General features: G+C 59.6%; 1 protein-coding gene across 4 annotated transcripts; it reads left to right on the top strand.

The window, feature by feature from the left end:
• The first annotated feature begins 878 nt into the window (after nucleotides 1-878).
• Nucleotides 879-13,221, top strand: LOC120861291 (voltage-dependent L-type calcium channel subunit beta-3). 4 transcript variants are annotated; one of them, XM_040236923.1, is made up of 13 exons: nucleotides 879-1,057; nucleotides 8,006-8,128; nucleotides 8,318-8,440; nucleotides 8,890-9,005; nucleotides 9,301-9,365; nucleotides 9,564-9,583; nucleotides 9,781-9,861; nucleotides 10,062-10,120; nucleotides 10,298-10,407; nucleotides 10,715-10,866; nucleotides 11,073-11,168; nucleotides 11,262-11,411; nucleotides 11,858-13,084. In XM_040236923.1, exons 1-13 carry the CDS (start codon nucleotides 1,016-1,018, stop codon nucleotides 12,170-12,172), a joined length of 1,452 nt encoding a protein of 483 aa, XP_040092857.1. In that variant the 5' UTR covers nucleotides 879-1,015; the 3' UTR covers nucleotides 12,173-13,084. The 4 variants fall into 4 exon arrangements, with proteins under 4 accessions (XP_040092857.1, XP_040092856.1, XP_040092855.1 ...); XM_040236922.1 differs by lacking the exon at nucleotides 879-1,057 and adding an exon at nucleotides 4,149-4,389; XM_040236924.1 differs by lacking the exon at nucleotides 879-1,057 and adding an exon at nucleotides 4,419-7,093.
• Nucleotides 13,222-14,017: the final 796 nt, after the last annotated feature.

The following is a 14,017-nucleotide window of genomic DNA, read 5'->3' as shown; positions in this document are numbered from 1 at the left end:
CTTCTGGCGGGCGAGGGTCTGGCTCCGAAACGCGCTGCCTCTGGTCTAGCCAGGGCAGCGCCTCCTGCTGGCAGGGCCAGAGCCCTGCCGGCCGACAGGCGGACCCCGGGTGCCACCACCTGGAGGGCGTGTGCGACCGCGACCGCGGGGCGAGCAAGCCCAGGGGGCGCTGCAGCTGGCCGGGAGGAGCCGCCTCGCCTCGCTCTCCGCCTGTGCGAGCTGAGTCCCGCGGCTCCCGGAACCCGGGAGAGAAGAGTGACAGTAGAGACGCCCCGGGTGCCGGGCGCATCCCCGCTGGGGTGTCTCCAGTTGGATCCCAAAGGAGCCACCGGGTCTGGGCCTGGGACGGGTGGATGGACGGAGCTTCCCCGGAACCCAGAGGGAGCGCTGGACGCTGGGGCTACCGAGCCGTACACAAGCATTCTTCCTTTCCGATCTCTCCCTCTGCTGAGGACAGGTCGAAGTCGTCTCGGACCGCGGCGCCTTTCTTTCCGGGCGCACCGAGCAGGTGTCGGAAGGGAGCGGAGCCTTCCGCCTAAAGCTCCGGAGTCCGGGCAGCCCTTCGGCTACTCCTGCCCTTCTGCCTGCGGCAGTGGGAGCTCCGGAGCCCCCACCTTTTCTGGGGAGACGGTTAAGGAAGAGAAGGTGGTGTGTGGGGGGGCGGTCAGGGAAGAAAGGCGAGATATGTGGATGGAAGGACAGTGGCAGGCCCCCAGATAAACAGGGATCGTAGACGGGGGAAGAGACGGAAATGGAGAAAGCTGGGCTGAAAAGCGAAAAGGGAGGGAGAGAGTGACAGAGGCGGCGAGAAAGGAAGAGAGAGAGAGAGGGAGGGAGGGAGGGAGAAGGGAAGGGAGGAGGGAGCCCGGAGAGAGGGAAGGGAGCGCCGTGGGAGCCGGGCGTGGGGCGAGGCCAGGCGTGCAGGTGGGAGCCAGTGTGCAGAGCAGCTGCCCGCTCCTGCTCCCGCCTCGGAGCCCCTGCCCCGGAGGAAGGAGAGAGGCCGCCAGCCCGGTCTATGTCTTTTTCTGACTCCAGTGCAACCTTCCTGCTGAATGAGGTAAACGCGAGGGCCCCCTCTCCAGTGGGTGGGAGGAGAGCCCACTCCGAGCTAGGGAGAGGGCTGCCATTTGGGGGAAGACTGCAGTGATGGGGAGGGAGGCGGAGTAGGTGAGGCTAAGGGTAGAGGTGGCAGGTAGGAAAGGAGGGAGCGCCAGTGCTGGCACCCTCTAAGCACTGGGACTGGAATGGGGGCGGGGAACCGTGTGGGGGCCAAAAAGGGGTCTAGATGTGAGGACTGAGGGGAGGACTCTGCGAAGCTCCCCTGGTGCTCCTCCCTGCATTCCCTGGGAGCAGCCCAGCAGCTAGAATGCTAGAGGCTTTGGCTTTCTCCAGATCTTAAATACTGCTGGGGAGGACTTCCTAGAGGTCCTAGCTTCTGCCTCAGTTTCCCCCCTTCAACACTCCGCGACTGGGATCCACCCAGTTTCCTGGTGCACTTATAGGAGAAGCTAGAATGTATTTTGGAGATTCCCAAGAATTCCAACTCCCAAACCCGGTTATTCAGGCTTCCCCCCAGCCCCGATCCCACGTCCTGCTTCCATGCCTTGGGTATCTGCCAGCTGCCAGTCTAATGATGCTCTCCTAGAAAGAGGAAGGCAGGAGGAATCCTGTCCACGAATCCTCCTCCCACCCTAACCTTCAGCTCACTCTCCTTATGCTTAGCCAGGGAAAAGAAAATGGATTAGGGACCACATGGGTAGTGACAGGCACATGTCTTGATATAGGACAGGAAGCACTAGGCTGGCATGAGAACTAGAGCAGGCAGTTGTGGGTGAGATGAGAAATGGAAGAGGGCAGTGAGTAGCAACTCGGAGAGAAGGGAACCAGGGAGAAGCTCTGAAGCTTCTGCAGGACCCAGGAGATGGCCCAGGTATGAGGAACTTGAATACATCTCCTGGGGGTGGTTGGCATGGCAATTCATGCTTCATAAGCAGACTTAAGACACCACTGTCCCAGATGGGGATGAAGACAAGGTGTGTAAGACAGGAGTGAGGTTGATAGCAGATCCACTGTTACCTAGAGTCCCAAAAGAAGGGGCCAGGAGAGTAAATTCAGGGATGGAGAGAGAGGCAGATGCCCCGGTAGCTGTCGCCTTCGTTAGAATCATCTCCCAGGAGAGAGCACCTTAAGGGCTTATTGTGTCACGTTTAATGCCCCTTTTCTGTCCCTCTGGAAGGACAGAAGAGACAGAGAATAAAGGAGGCTATGAGAAATACTGAGGAACTGGGGGAGGGCACAAAGCGAGAAGACAGTGTCTGGGAACTTCCGATACAGAAGAATCCAACATATAACCAAGCCCCAAATGGTGCTAGCCTCGGGAGAGGCAACTGTGAAAGTACACTGCCTCCCCCAATAGTGGGCCATAGGGGCTCCAAGAAAGTTGCACGCCAAATCCCTGCGGGAGGTAGATGCTGGGCAGGGCTGGACTGCACCATTCACAGAGGGGTGAGAGACTGAAGGCAGACCAAGACAGTCTTAAAATGAGACCCCCTTCTCTTTTTCTTGTTAAGGAACACAAACAAGTGACCTAAGTGGGAAGCCAGTTGGTTTGGGTGGTCTTCCTCTCTCTGCCAGGCACAGTGCTTCCTACCACAGATCTCACCCAACCCTGTCAGAGTTTTGGTTTTCCAACTCCCCTGTAGCCCAGGAAGAAAAGGGATGAGCAAATATCAGATTCACCCTCCTGGGTGTGAGACTCTGGGAGGGGAGAAGGACTGAGACCCAGAAGCTGTCCAAGAGCACCCCTCTATCTCACATCCCCCATCCCCGCCAGCCGCCTCAATCTCTGGGAGGAGGCAGAGAGGGGAGGAAAGGGTAGGGAGGGAATCAAAATTCAAAGGAATAATTTTGCTCTGGAGTTCAAATGGGTGGATCTTTGAGGAAGTTTCCTCAAGACAAGGGATGCTGCTCGGGTCTCTAACCTCAAACCTTAGTGCCCCTTTGAAGGAGACTGACTGGAAGAGTGGTACATGTGCTTCCAACCCACACACTGGCCACCCGGACCACCCTCATCCTTTTGCTAAGGAGGGTATCTGGCCTTGGACTAGTGCCTGAGGAAATTGCTCCCCCCACCAACCCCGGCGTGGCCAGGCTCCCTCCTTCAGTCCCAGCCACAACCACCCCCCTACCTCCACTCTCTGGCTTCTTTCCCCCTCCCTTTAGGTTCGCCTAAAGCAGCCCCTCCCTACGCCAATTCCCACGATGCCTTGGCAATGCCTGGCACAGTCCTTGGCAAGGAAATGAGGAAGGGAACCCCCATCCTGGCCAGACTAGGATGAAATCTGCCCGCGCAACAGGTGTAGTAAGGTGGCCGGGCCCCAATCCGCCCGGGTTGGGCAACCACCGAGGCCCTTTGCTGCGAGCGAGTCGCAGCACTAACGGGGCCGAGCGCCTGGCGTGGGGGGGGTTGGGGAGGCGGGGGACGGGAGCTACTTTTCGGCATTTGGCCGGGGGTCGTTAAAGCCACTCCTCCCCAGGACCCCTGCAGGGTTTGTTCTTGGAGTCTCCCGGGCCGCCGGGGCGCAGACACGCCGCCCTCTCACCTGCCGCCCGCCCCCGCCCCGCCTCCCCTGCCTCCGGTCTCCCGCTACCCGGCCCCCCCTCTTCCTCTCTCGGCCTCTGCCCCTGCGCTGCCTCTCCCTCTCTCCCGCCTCCCCTTAACCTGCGCCCGCTCCTCGCTCGCGGGGTCCCGGCTCCGCGGCCGGCCCCGCCCCGCCCCTCCCCCGCGCCAGCCCTTTGTTTCCCGGCGGAGCATTTCCTGGGTTGCCGAGCGTCTCGGTCTCCGCGTCCCTCCTCGGCCCGCCTCCTCCACGCCGGGATCCGCCCCGCCCGCAGTCTCTCCTCCCCTTCCTCCCCGCCGCCCCTCTGCCCCGTAGGTGCTCGGGGACCCACCTTCTCCCCCGCTGGCGTCGGCCACCCTCCGGCGGCCGGGCCTCGGGCTCCCCCGGCGGCCGGCGCCCCCCGCCGCCGCCCCCTCGCCCGCTCCCGGGGAGGGGGGTCAGGTGGGCGGGCGCTATTGTAGGAGCCGGCGCCAGATTTCCTCAGCCGCGCTCGGGGTGGGACCGGCAGGGTTTTGGGGGGGTGGGGTAGGGGGAGCGGTGATTTGAGCTCGGAGCAGCTGGTCTTCGCGGCTCGCTCCCTCCTTCGCGCTCTCGCTCTCCGCCGCCGCCCGCAGGGCTGCGGGGCTCGGTGGCATCTCCCGGGCGCGGCCCGCTGTCATCGCCCCTGCCTCCGGGCCGCTCCCGCCCCCGGCGCCGCTCGCTTCCCCCCCACCCGGACTCCCCCATGTATGACGACTCCTACGTGCCCGGGTTTGAGGACTCGGAGGCGGTGAGTGCCTACGGGGAGGGTGGGGGTGGGGAAGCTGGGGTGACACTCCTGTCCCTCGGACCCTTCCCCCAGTTCAGGACTTTGAGGAACGCCTCTGTGGCGGGGCAGGGCATGGCGTGGGGGGTGGGGGGCGGTGGCGCTCCAGCAAAGTGGAGCGATGGATGTTCACGCCGGAGGCTTCCCGGTGGCCCCGTCCTAGAGCAGGGCGCATCCGGTGTGTGCCGAGAGGGGCTCGGGTTGGGGGAGGCTCAGAGCAGGTGGCTCCACAGACCAGGACAGACGGGTAGAGGGAGGCGGGGCTGGAGACTGAGGGCCCGGAGGCATTAGAGAGGCCCTCGGGCAAGGTCTGGAGTTCCCCAGGGAGGGTTTCTGGGGTCTGAACACAGCAGACACAGGATGCGAGGCCCTTACAGAGGGGGCCAAGCCAGCCCTCCTGTGCCTTAGTAAAGGACAGATTAGGGAGCCTGGAGGAGAGCAGAGAACCCCATACCAGCCCCTTCAGACAGAAGGATCATGAAACTTGAGGACCTCCATTATCGCCTTCAGCTGGCCATCCCCGGGCACTGCCTTACCTCCTCACCCCTCAGCCCAGCTTCTCTCCCAGGCTGGAAACTGGGTGTCCAGCACATGGGTGGGCTGGCTGACTGTGCCCCAGCCATCCCACTCCTCCTGCTGAGGCATCCCCAAGCAGGGGCCCCTCCTGAGCACCTGCTCAGCAGGGAGGCCAGGAGATGAAGCCAGAGGAGCCCAGGGCCTGGGGATGGAGAGGAAGCTCTTTGCTCAGAGAACCAGGCAACTGATAAATATTTAATTCTCCTCTTTGCTTTTATCTCCTGACCCACTGAGACAAATCAGCTCATTAGGCAGTGATTCCCGGAGCTCAAGAGAGCAGGGAGAGTGCCTGGAAAGATGCGGCAAGGATGAGCAGCACTGTCTCAGTCCCTTCTCTCCAGCATCCGACAAGAAGTCCTCCTTATGAAAGCAGCTGGATGGCTTGAGAGGGGTCTCTGATCTGATAAGGAGGGTAGAGTGTGCCAGGGTCAAAGGGGAGTGTTGGCGTCTTCTCCCATCTCCTGCTGCCAGGTCCAGGATAGATGAGTTCTGGGGCTCAGGAAAGGCACCTATCTATCCGTCCTTTTCGGGGACTGGGCCCCTGCTGGGCCCAATTCCCCACTGGGCCTCTGAGGCTAATTACATTGCAGCTAGAGCAGATGATTTTCAAGGCTCTGGTGAACACCTCTTCCTGACAGTTGAAGGGACAGCTGGCCACGGCCCAGGGTGCCAAGGTGAGCTGGAGAATGAACCTCCCTCTGTGGGGCTGGAGGGCCCTAGAAGGTTCTTCCCATCCCTGGTTGAGAAGGCTTGGACTGTTACAAGGTAAAGCCTGACACAGGGATGGTGTTTGGGGCAGCCTGCTAACCCATTGCTGGCTCCCCACCCCTCTCTGGTTCCTGGATTACCCTCCCCCACTTTCCTTTCTCTTGCCTGGCTCCTTGCTCTCCCTGAGGCCCCCTCTGAAGCAGTAGGAGGGAAATCAGGCTCTAAATAAATCCAACGGCTCATCTCCCTCCTCTCCTTCCCCCGTGCCAGGCAAGAGTAGAGCTGCAGCCTGCCCACACACTCACCAGGCGAGGGGGGCACCACCAGGGCACAGTGCCAACTCCTGGCAGCTCCAAAGCACTGAGCCTCTGGCTGTTCTGCCATAACAGGGGGTGGGGGAGGCAAGACCCCAGGGTCTGCTCGGTGGGGCAGCCCTGGCCTCCCTGAGTCATGGGTGAGCTCTGAGGACCTGGGAAAGATGGAGAGGAATTGCATTCTGAGTGTGACTCACGGAACATTAGGAAGAGACCCTGTCGTTCCCATCTTAGGCTAAGAGGTCAGGTAACCCAGGTGCCCCAGGCAGGAAAACAACAATGACTCAGGCTGAGAGCCTGGAGAACAGAGGAAGGGTCAGACTCCTCTCCCATCTAGGAAGCATCTGGCATGCACTTACCAATGCGAGTGGTCATCCTGCCTGACCTGCCCCCTCGCCTGCTGGCCCCTGTTGACTTCAGACAGCTGTTTCCCACAGAGGCATCTCCTGCGCCCCAGGCCCCTGGGATGAGATCCCCTACTCAGCTGATAGAGCTAAGATTCTTCCCGGGGCTCAGCTGCTCTTTATCTTGCTGCCAAGCCGGCCTTATTTAGTTCTCAAGGGAGATGGGAACGTGCTCTGTAAAATGGAGGCCCTTCCCTCCTCGTGCTGTTTTCATGCCTTGGGTCTAGCACGGACATTGTCGTTAGCTTCCACACTAGGACCTGGGCTGCCCGCAGGCTGACCAGCCCTCTTGCCCACGGTGGGCTGGGCAAGCTGTGTAAGTTTGTCTTCCCCACTCAGAATCAGGCCTCCGCTGCCTTCTGTGGTGGTCATGCACAGTGGGTCTGAAGGAGTGTTCCTCAGCCTGAGAACATTCTACTACACACGCACACACGTGTACATTCCTACACGGTCCCTTTATCTAGGCTCCTGCCTGATCTCTGCCCCCTGGACCTCAGAACTGATGCATGTATCACTTCAGGCTTCTGCTCATAAAGAGGGGAAACTGAAGCAGGAAACCAAAGACTCCCTTCTCCCTAGACTGAGGGGGAAACCCAGACATTCTGACTTCTTCTCTTCTGCCCTGAGGTCCAGCTTCCCTTGTTCATCACCCTCATGGCCTTGAAGGTGAGCTCTGCCACCCTCCCAAGGCCCCTCATTGCCCAGAGGCCCGACCTCTGAGCAGGACTCACACCCTCCTGGCTCAGGTTACCAGAGAGCCCCTCTCTCCATCCCCAGGGTTGCTCCAGGCTGGGTTGCCCAGCACCAGCACCGCCTTCCTCCAGGGCTGATATCCCCCTGGGCAAGGGGCAGAGAGATGTAGGCCAGCTGGTAGGCGTGGCCAGGGCTCACCTGGGCTCAAGGAGGTAGCTTTATGTTGCCTCCTCAGTCTGTGCTGCCCACACCTGGCCAGTTGTCCCAGCAGGGGTGAGAGGAAAGAAAGTGAGAGAGAGCAGGAAGGGAGTAACTGCCAGGAGTTGGGAGCCTGGTGTCCTCCCCTTCACCCTGGATGAGAGAGGGGATCTAAGGGGCTAGGCAGCTATATCCTGACACTCAGGACCAGCAGCATGCCAACCAGTGTCTCTTGACTGTTCCTGGCTGGCTATACTCCTGCCAGGCATTTTAAGGAAATAGTTTCCAGGCTGCTTTGCAGGCTGATGTGAACAAGAGGGTTGAGTCTTCTGGATTCCAAAGATTCCAGATCATCCCCAGTATGTCATCTTCAGTACATCTCACTTCCCTCTGCCTCACAGGACATGGTCAAGGGGAGAAAAGGGAGGAAGGAGGGAAATGAAGGCTCTATTCACGGCTGCAGTATTAATAGGTTTGGGAGGAAGAGCCCAGATCTCAGCACATATGGGTTGGACTGGCTTTCCTGCAGCCCCACAAGCACTGGTGCCTTTCCTGGGGAAACAGGAGGGACTGACAGGGCCAGCCACCCCCATGGAACTGGAGAGGCTGAGGTTCGTGGGGTTCAGAGGTGCCTCTCTAGTGCCCAGCACTCCTGAGCCCACAGGTCACAGCCTCTCCCCATACCAGGGTTCAGCCGACTCCTATACCAGCCGCCCATCTCTGGACTCAGACGTCTCCCTGGAGGAGGATCGGGAGAGTGCCCGGCGTGAAGTGGAGAGCCAGGCTCAGCAGCAGCTGGAAAGGGCCAAGGTATCCTCTTGCCGGCTGGGGGCACAGTGGGCCAGGCTGGGTGGAAACTGGTGCCAGGTCCTAAGTCTCGAGGGGTCAACGGGCAGGATGTGCGAATGAGTGTGTGTGGTTGGGTGGACGGTTGGGCCCTGAACCTGGAAGGGGTGCTCTGAGGTTCTCCTCATTTGCGCCAATGGTTACGTTCCCCAGCACAAACCTGTGGCGTTTGCTGTAAGGACCAATGTCAGCTACTGTGGCGTACTGGATGAGGAGTGTCCAGTCCAGGGCTCTGGAGTCAACTTTGAGGCCAAAGACTTTCTGCACATTAAAGAGGTAACTGACCCCCTCCGGACAGAAGCCACCTGGTTTCTCTGCTCTTACCCAAGTTCCCAGGCCTCTTGCTTCAGTCCTCTTTAATAAACAAGTCCTGAAACTCTGAAACTCATCCTTAACACACCCCTGTACATATACACACCCCTCATACCCGAGACCTAGTCCTCAGGGTCTCTGTCCTCCTGAGACCTGGGACTCAGCTCCCATCTGTACAAGTGAGCAGTTAGCTTAGTTGCCTCTGAGGCTCCCAGTGACCAGTGTGAGGCCTCACGGAAATCTTGGGGGTCTCAGACATGGCTGCCCTCCCCTCTGGCACCTTCTCCTGACCCCCTCCCCTTGCGCTGCCTGGCTCAGACCAGCTCTCCCACGCCTCCCTTTTCACTGAAGAGCCAGCGCTGAGGCCTGGACCGCCTCCTCTCACCACCCCTTCCGCCCCACCCCACCCCTAGAAATACAGCAATGACTGGTGGATCGGGCGGCTAGTGAAAGAGGGCGGAGACATCGCCTTCATCCCCAGCCCCCAGCGCCTCGAGAGCATCCGGCTCAAGCAGGAGCAGAAGGCCAGGTGAGAGCAGGGCTGAGACTCAGTAAATGCCTCCTGACGTGTGCTCTTTACCCACGGTCCACATCACCACACAGGCATGGACACCCCGCCCCCCGCAATATGCAGGGTGCACACTCGGACCTAACGTGTACATTCACAATGCACAGGTACAAATGCACACGTATTGAAGCTCACACACAAAGGCTCAGGTCACATGCACTTCTCTCACTAGCAGAAACATAAGTGTATACAGCTATTGAGTACTGTGTAGAGCAGACACACAAAGACTCTCATTGACCTCCCTCTCTGCTCTCAGGAGATCTGGGAACCCATCCAGCCTGAGTGACATTGGCAGCCGACGCTCCCCTCCTCCATCTCTAGGTAGCCTCCCCTCCACCCACCTGTCTTGGGTAGGTGGGCCACTCAGACACAGGGGGAAGGGAGATTCTCCCAGTGAACAGTGTGGGAAGGGGTTGGAGCTGGGAGAAGCCCAGGGTTTCCCCTGGGGACGGGAACACCGTGCCCTCGGGGTCTTTCCCCCTTCACCAACTTTAATCTTTTATTTCCTTTTCCAAAAAGCCAAGCAGAAGCAAAAGCAGGTGAGTCAAGGAAGGGACTGGGGCTTGGGGGGCTCATGGCGTCTGGCTGTGGGGACAGGTTTCTGGGCAGTCATTGTTGAAGGGGCAAGAAAACACAGAGGGGAGGGGGCCCAGACGTCTGCATCTGTCCCACCCAACTCAGGCGAAGGGCAGGCCACATGGCCATGACTTTGCCTGACCTCAGGTCAATTCTGCAGGCGGAACATATTCCTCCATATGATGTGGTACCCTCCATGCGGCCTGTGGTGCTGGTGGGACCCTCTCTGAAAGGTTATGAGGTGAGAGGTCCCTGACCCCAGAGTTGCCTCTACCAAACTTGCCACAGAAACAGTGGGAGGGGGTGTTCCCCACTGCCCATCCATCAGGGTCTGTGTGTGGAGAGGGTGAACTCCATGGCCATACCTGGGGAGGCTGCCCATCTCCAAGAAGGCTCCCAGTCAATTCCACGCCTTTCCCCTCACCCACGCCCCCAACCCAGGTCACAGACATGATGCAGAAGGCGCTCTTCGACTTCCTCAAACATAGGTTTGATGGCAGGTAAGCTACTCTGGCCTGGGGAGGCATGAGAACCAGGGAGAAGTCCTTGCCTCCTTCCAGATGCTGTAGCCAGGTGTCCTCTAAAGTGAAAGTTGGTGGGACCTGGGTAGGGAGGGCCCTAGGCTTGAAATTTAAAGGTGGTGTGCTTCTCCCTGTGCTTTTCCCTGCCCACCCCAGGATCTCCATCACCCGAGTCACTGCAGACCTCTCACTGGCAAAGCGATCCGTGCTCAACAACCCTGGCAAGAGGACCATCATCGAGCGCTCCTCTGCCCGCTCCAGCATTGGTGAGAAGTCCCCAGTCCTGCTTCTCTGCCCACTCATGCATTAGGGAAAACCTTCCTCATATCTTTCTCTTTCCTGACAACTTGCATTCCTGCCCAACCCCTTCTCCACCTTCCCCAGGATTGGCAAGAACCCACCCCAGTCTCAATTCCCCATGCCTCTACCTGCCCAGGCCTTGATGAACATCCTCTCCCTCCACCATTCCTTCCCATCCATCATTTGGGAGACCCCAAAGCCCTGTTGGAGTCAGATGGGGGTGGAGCCACCGGTGAGCACTGCGGCTCCCCCCACCCCTCCCTCCCTTCATAGCTGAAGTACAGAGTGAGATTGAGCGCATATTCGAGCTGGCCAAATCCCTGCAGCTAGTAGTGTTGGACGCCGACACCATCAACCACCCGGCACAGCTGGCCAAGACCTCACTGGCCCCCATCATCGTCTTTGTCAAAGTGTCCTCACCGAAGGTAAGACAGCTGTGGCGATGGAGGAGGCCTACAGGGCTGCCCTCTTAGAATGCGGTACAACTCTGCTTGGTCCCTGCCCAGGGGCTCCTCAGTCCCCTTTTCCTGCTGCTGCTTAACACCGCTGAGTCCTCCTCACCGGCTCCTCATGCCATGAGTCGGGGACATGCCCAGTGCTTCCTGGGCCCAGCTCTGCCCTTGCCCTTCAGGTGCTCCAGCGTCTCATCCGCTCCCGGGGGAAGTCGCAGATGAAGCACCTGACTGTGCAGATGATGGCATACGATAAGCTGGTCCAGTGCCCACCCGTAAGTGGCTGGGGCACCACTCCTGTGCCCACTCTTGCTTTTCCAGGGCTGGGTGGGCTGATAGAGACGGAACATTCCCCCTTCCCCTTCCAGGAGTCATTTGATGTGATTCTGGATGAAAACCAGCTGGAAGACGCCTGTGAGCACCTGGCTGAGTACCTGGAGGTTTACTGGAGGGCAACCCACCACCCAGCCCCCGGCCCTGGGCTTCTGGGCCCTCCCAGTGCCATCCCCGGACTTCAGGTAACCATTTCCAAGGGCACTGATGCTCAGGCTGAGCTAACCAAAGCAATGCCCCCTCCCCACCCAGCGGATCATTCCTGACCTCCAGTTTGAAGGCCAAAGGATCAGAGAGCAGAGCAAGGGTATGTGGGTGAAAGCACTCCCTGATGAGGGAAGCAAGCAATGAGACAGGTAATCAGGGGCCACTTTTCCTAGGATTCCAAAGAAACACTCTCCAAACTCCTCCTCGTCTGTCCTGAAGGCAGAGCCTGGATTTGGCTGGTGTCAAAAGTTCCAGTTTTCCTTGTCTGAAGTAGAAGAATGCTCCGGGGTGCTTCTCCTTCTGCATCATTTCCTGTACCCAGGGACTGAGAGTTGAGGGCAGGAATCCTCACGCTGCCAGAGTGGGGAGGGAGACTGAGGCGAGGTCCACATGGCCTCACTTAGAGCTGCCATCTTGCCCCCAGAACCAGCAGCTGCTAGGGGAGCGTGGCGAGGAGCACTCGCCCCTGGAGCGGGACAGCCTGATGCCCTCAGATGAGGCCAGCGAGAGCTCCCGCCAAGCCTGGACGGGCTCTTCACAGCGCAGCTCCCGCCACCTGGAGGAGGACTATGCGGATGCCTATCACGACCTGTACCAGCCTCACCGCCAGCACACCTCGGGGCTGCCTAGTGCCAATGGGCACGACCCCCAAGACCGCCTCCTGGCCCAGGACTCGGAGCACAACCACAATGAGCGGAACTGGCAACGCAACCGGCCCTGGCCCAAGGATAGCTACTGACACAGCCTCCTGCCACCCTGCCCCGGCAGGCACAGGCACAGGCTGGCTGGGGCCCCTGCTCCAGGCAGGTCGGAGTTAGACTGGCATGAGGCTGGCACTAGGCTCAGCCCCCGAACCCCCCTGCCCAGCCCCAGCTCCAGGCCTGCCTGTAGTCCCGAGGTTCTGGGAGAAGAGCAGGGGGCCCCCTCACCTCCTGGGCACAGTGACCCCCCCCCCCAGGCTCCCATTCCAGGAAATAGCTGTGTGTGCTGCACCCTGGCACCTTTCCTCTCCTCCCGCACAAGAAACTGCCCCACTGGGCAGTGCCCTCAGGCCAGGACCCCCTCAGCAGGGGCCTTCCCACCAGACTCAGGGAAGGAATGCCACCCAAAGAGACAAGAGGGTGGGGCATGGGCAGCATGGCATGAAGGAGAAACAAGGTCCCTGAGCAGGTACAGCCTGTCCTAACCTGAGGGACTCGGGGGTCGTGCTTTGGGGTCCGAGGGCCTCTACTCACCTCACTGCCACACGTGAGACATGAGACAGTCGAAGCCCAGCAGGGTGGCACTCCTGGCATCAGCTGGGGTGAGGCATCCACACCAAAGCTGGAGCACGGGCTGCTGGGCCAGGGCCAGCTGAAGCTCCAGCAGGAAAGGGCTCTGCCCACCTGCCAGGAAGCATCTTAGCATCTGAAGGGACCAGGGGCTAGGAACATGGTGGACTGGGGCCTGGGGGAGGGAGGGCGAGTGTAGCAGAGAATATATGGACGGCTTGCTCCGGGCACCTCCTTGCCCCACTCATTGTTTCGCTCTTGCATCCTATCTTTTCTGTTCTTGGCCTTCATGCCTCCCACGCCCATGGGATATGGGCCTCAGACTTTCTTCCCTGATCCATAGCTGCTGCTCGTTAAGTTAGGATTAGAGGGGGAGATAGGACCCAGTGGACAGCCCCCAGAGGCCCTGTCAGCCTGGCTACCCTTGTCTTAAGGCTCTAGTGTGTGACCTACAGAGCATGCTCCACAAGACCCCGCCCCACCTCACTGCCATCACTAATAAACACCATGCGCAGACCCTTGGGCTCCTGTTCTGTCTGCTGGCTCAGGTAGCCAAGGTCCTCACTGCATGGCCCAAGTCTGGAGGAGTTGAAGACGTTATCCTCGACGTGCTCTCTCAAAAAAGACCGAATGGGAAAGGAAAAGGACAGAGCTGGGGGAGGCACTAGACTCCCAGGCGCCCCTTCACCCAGCCGCTCATGCCCAGGCCCTGGAGGGACACTGTCAGCAGCACAGAAGGGACTTGTTCGGGGAGGTGGAGAAGAGGCTGAGTTACAGCCTCACACTGTCCCAGCCTCACGCCAGAAAGGCCCTGAAGTAGCTGCAACTCGAACTCCATATCCTTGCCCAGCTCTTTGAGGGGTACGGAAGAGCATGTGAATAAGAGTACTGGGGGAGGACCCAGGCCTTGCAGCCCCCTCCCCACATGGAAACTCAGCCGGGCCCAGCTCATCTCTCCTTGCTGTCTCTGGTGCCTGTCTCCTCACCCTCCAGAGCAGCAATCTGGGAGCCACAAGCAGTGGTCCTGAAGACTCGGGGTCAAGCACACTGTTCCAGGGTGGGAGAACGGTTCTGACTGTGCTGTCCCTGCCAGAGTTTCACAGCTGCTTTCCTTCCTCACCCTTGTGTGAAGACCCCAGAAGGCTGTCCAGGCCAGAGCTACTTCTGTGAAGCCAGAACTGAGGAGGGAAGATGCATGACAGTCCCTCCAACACTGCCTTTCCCATCTCCCCTCAAGTGGCTCCTAGAGACTTAAGGCTAACAGCCTAGACCCAAGGATCTTTTTTGGATGTGATTTGCCTTCATTTCCCAAG

The sequence above is a fragment of the Oryx dammah genome, unplaced genomic scaffold, assembly GCF_014754425.2.
Source record: "Oryx dammah isolate SB20612 unplaced genomic scaffold, SCBI_Odam_1.1 HiC_scaffold_11232, whole genome shotgun sequence".
Lineage (NCBI taxonomy): Eukaryota > Metazoa > Chordata > Mammalia > Artiodactyla > Bovidae > Oryx > Oryx dammah.
Note: the sequence above shows the minus strand (reverse complement) of the source record. Positions and strands in the feature narration are given on the sequence as shown.